Raw genomic sequence first — 2869 nt, 5'->3', positions numbered from 1 at the left:
TTAGGACCCCGATAATGCCGAAGCGCTCGGGAATTTTGATCATTGACAAATCGAACGTTTTCAATGACAATTTTTAATGGCGAGAGGATGCAAATTTAGTTGGCAAGTATGATAAATTCATGCTTAATTTATTGTTTTTTCAGAAAATTGCCAAGCGTGTCAACTAAACCTGCCATCCTCTTTTCACTAAAATTGCCATGAAATGTTCGATTAGTCATGGTCAAATTCCGAACATTCGGGATTTACCATTTCCGATCTTATAACATCGCAAATGATGAACATTACATGCACCAAAAACGAGCCTCCCTAGTCAATTGTGACCTGAAGCTTGGAACAAGAAAATCACCTATCAACGGGTGCAGAGTGTTGTAGTATCTCAGAGAACTTCAGCTACAAAAGTAAGCGATCTCCAGATAGGGGAACAGAGCGCATAGAGTGGATCAGGCTAGAGTTTTGTTCGTGATCTTCATTTTAGCCATCTAGAGAAGGAATGTTTCAAATTCCAAAAAGACCATCAGCGGGCAACGTACTCAGGCAGCACGGCCAGCCGGAGCTTGATGACCTCGCCACCGCTTGTACCCCTCCAGCGCGTCCTCCGCGCGCTGGCGCACCTGCTCCTCGGAGGCCAGGAACTGCTGCACCGCTGCCGCCTTGGCGCTCTCCAGCTCCGCCTCCACCGCGGCAAGCTTGGCCTTAGTCTTCACCAGCTCCGTCTCCGCGGCGCGCTTCGCCGCGGTGAGCTCGGCCTTGGCCTGCACCAGCTCTGCCTCCGCGGCGGCGAGCTCGTCCTTCGTCTTCACCACCTCCTCCCAGGCCGCAGCGCGCTCGGCCTTCGTCTTCACCGCCTCCGCCGCTTGCTTTGCCGCGGCGAGCTCAGCCTCCACAAGAGACGCGGAGAGCTCGGCCTTCGTCTTGACCACCTCCGCCTCCACCGCCGCGAGCTCCGCTTTGGTCTTCTCCAGCTCCGCTCCCGCCGCAGCGAGCTCGGACTGTGCCTTCTCAAGCTCCACGTCCGCCGCCCACTTCGCCGCCGCGAGCTCGGCCTTTGCCTCCTCCAGCTGCTCCCGCAGAGCCGCGGCGTCGCGCTCCCTGGCCACCAGCTTCTCCCCAAGTTCGAGCACGCAGTTCGCAGCCTGAAAGCAAACAATATGCTCGGTTGGACGGACCCCCGACAAGACAAGCACCTAGAGATGGAACAATTTCCCATGGCATTTGCTGGCATAGTGGCAATACCCGCCGAATCGCTGCGCCGTCGGAAGGCTCGCTCGCCGCGAACGCGCGCTCCAACGACGGCGCGACGGTTTCCTGCAGCAGCTCCCGTCCGCCATCCCAGTCTGTGGTGTGTCCGTCGTGCCTGCCGCTGGCTTCCTCCCAAGTCCTCTTCTTTGCCGACGCCGACGCTTGCGCGGCCACCTTGTCCGCCGGCATAGTCTTCATCATGTCGTGGACGGAGGGATCCATGCCTAGATAGCACGCAGCAACAACTTTAGGGCTCCATGAAACAGGGGAATCAGAGGTATTTCAATGTTCAGAACTTCTTCAGGTACCTTTGTAACACGAAGAAGGCCGCGGCGGCGGGGATGCGGCAGCAAGGTTACTCCGCCGCCGCCGTGGGCACGTAGCAGGGAGCAGGTTCCTGAGATCGACAACGGCGCAGATACGGCAGCGCCCAGCAGGGAGCAGGTTCCTGAGATCAACAGCGGCGCCACCGTGAGCGCTCAGCTTCACCACCGATTTGTTTTCCTCGACGGTGAGCGCCGGGTCGAGGAAGGAGCCGTTGGACGGCTCGCCCCACTCCACGGCGCAAGGCCACGGCTCCGGCGACGAGAGGAAGAAGAACTCGTGTCTCCAGCCCGGGGTGGTTTTGCAACCCCCGTTCGGCAAGCTTGTGATGTCCCGCCTGGATCGGAAAAAGTACCACCCTTTCTCGTGCTTTTGGTCCATGATGGACAGGTGGAAGAAGCGCCGGAACACCGCGACCGAGGGAGGGACGCCGGCGGACTCGCAGAGCACGAGGAAGCCCGCCATGAAGCGCCACCCGTTGGGCGTGAGCTGCGCCGGCGCGATGCCGAAGTGGGCGAGGACCTCGCGGAAGAAGCCGCGCAGCGGGACGCGCATCCCGGCCTCCAGCGCGCGCGCGTACACGCAGATGGCCCCCGGCGGCGGCGTCGAGTTCGCGCGCAGGTCGCCGGCGGGCCGCGCGGTGAACTCCTTGGGCACGCCGTACTTGTCGCAGAGCGCGTCGACCTCGTCCTGGGTGCGCAGGAGCGAGGCGAAGCCCTCGGCGCCCGTGGCCCTCGTTTCCTTGGCATCATTGCCGGCGATGAGTTCGGCTGCGGTGACCACGCGGTGTTCCGGGTAGAGGGAGGAGGAGGAAGGCATGGTGCGCCTGGCAGCCGGCGGCGTCGCCTCCTTTCCTACCCTGCCCTGTCGTGCAGACTGCTGCAGTGCAGCGGAGACCAAATGCGGTGTCGACGCGGTGTTCTGGACTCTCTTTCGGACTTTTGGACTTGAGGCCTCTTTTGGGTATTCTCTCTTTAGTTGCTTCTCAAATTCAAATTCTAAGGCGGAAAATCATGCCATAATACAATAATTTTAGGACATATTCGATTCCGAGGAATCCAAAAAATAGGATTACAATTTCATGCCATATATCTTTATGGGTGCTGCTACGCGTCCACCGGCCGATCCGCGCGATATGTCCGCCACCTGGATGGCCGTTCGATGTAGGCGCGTGCAACCGTCCGATCGATCTCCTGGCACGCGGCTCGGTCGCCTCCCCTCCACTCATTAATTCCTGAAAGAACGGTCCAGTTGTAGAAACTAAGGCTCTGTCCCGGCCCTGACCGACCTGCGCCCAGCGCGGCGC

General features: G+C 59.6%; 1 protein-coding gene across 1 annotated transcript; it reads right to left on the bottom strand.

Moving 5' to 3' along the window:
* Positions 1 to 265: 265 nt before the first annotated feature.
* On the bottom strand, positions 266 to 2473 carry LOC119328300. The gene is made up of 3 exons (XM_037601307.1): positions 1548 to 2473; positions 1234 to 1463; positions 266 to 1133 (listed from the first exon to the last, which is right to left on the bottom strand). The coding sequence occupies exons 1-3, from the start codon at positions 2380 to 2382 to the stop codon at positions 531 to 533; spliced, it is 1668 nt and encodes a 555-aa protein (XP_037457204.1). The 5' UTR covers positions 2383 to 2473; the 3' UTR covers positions 266 to 530.
* Between the last annotated feature and the right edge of the window lie 396 nt (positions 2474 to 2869).

Source organism: Triticum dicoccoides, chromosome 7A (assembly GCF_002162155.2).
Source record: "Triticum dicoccoides isolate Atlit2015 ecotype Zavitan chromosome 7A, WEW_v2.0, whole genome shotgun sequence".
NCBI lineage: Eukaryota > Viridiplantae > Streptophyta > Magnoliopsida > Poales > Poaceae > Triticum > Triticum dicoccoides.
This window is presented reverse-complemented; position numbering and strand designations above follow the sequence as displayed.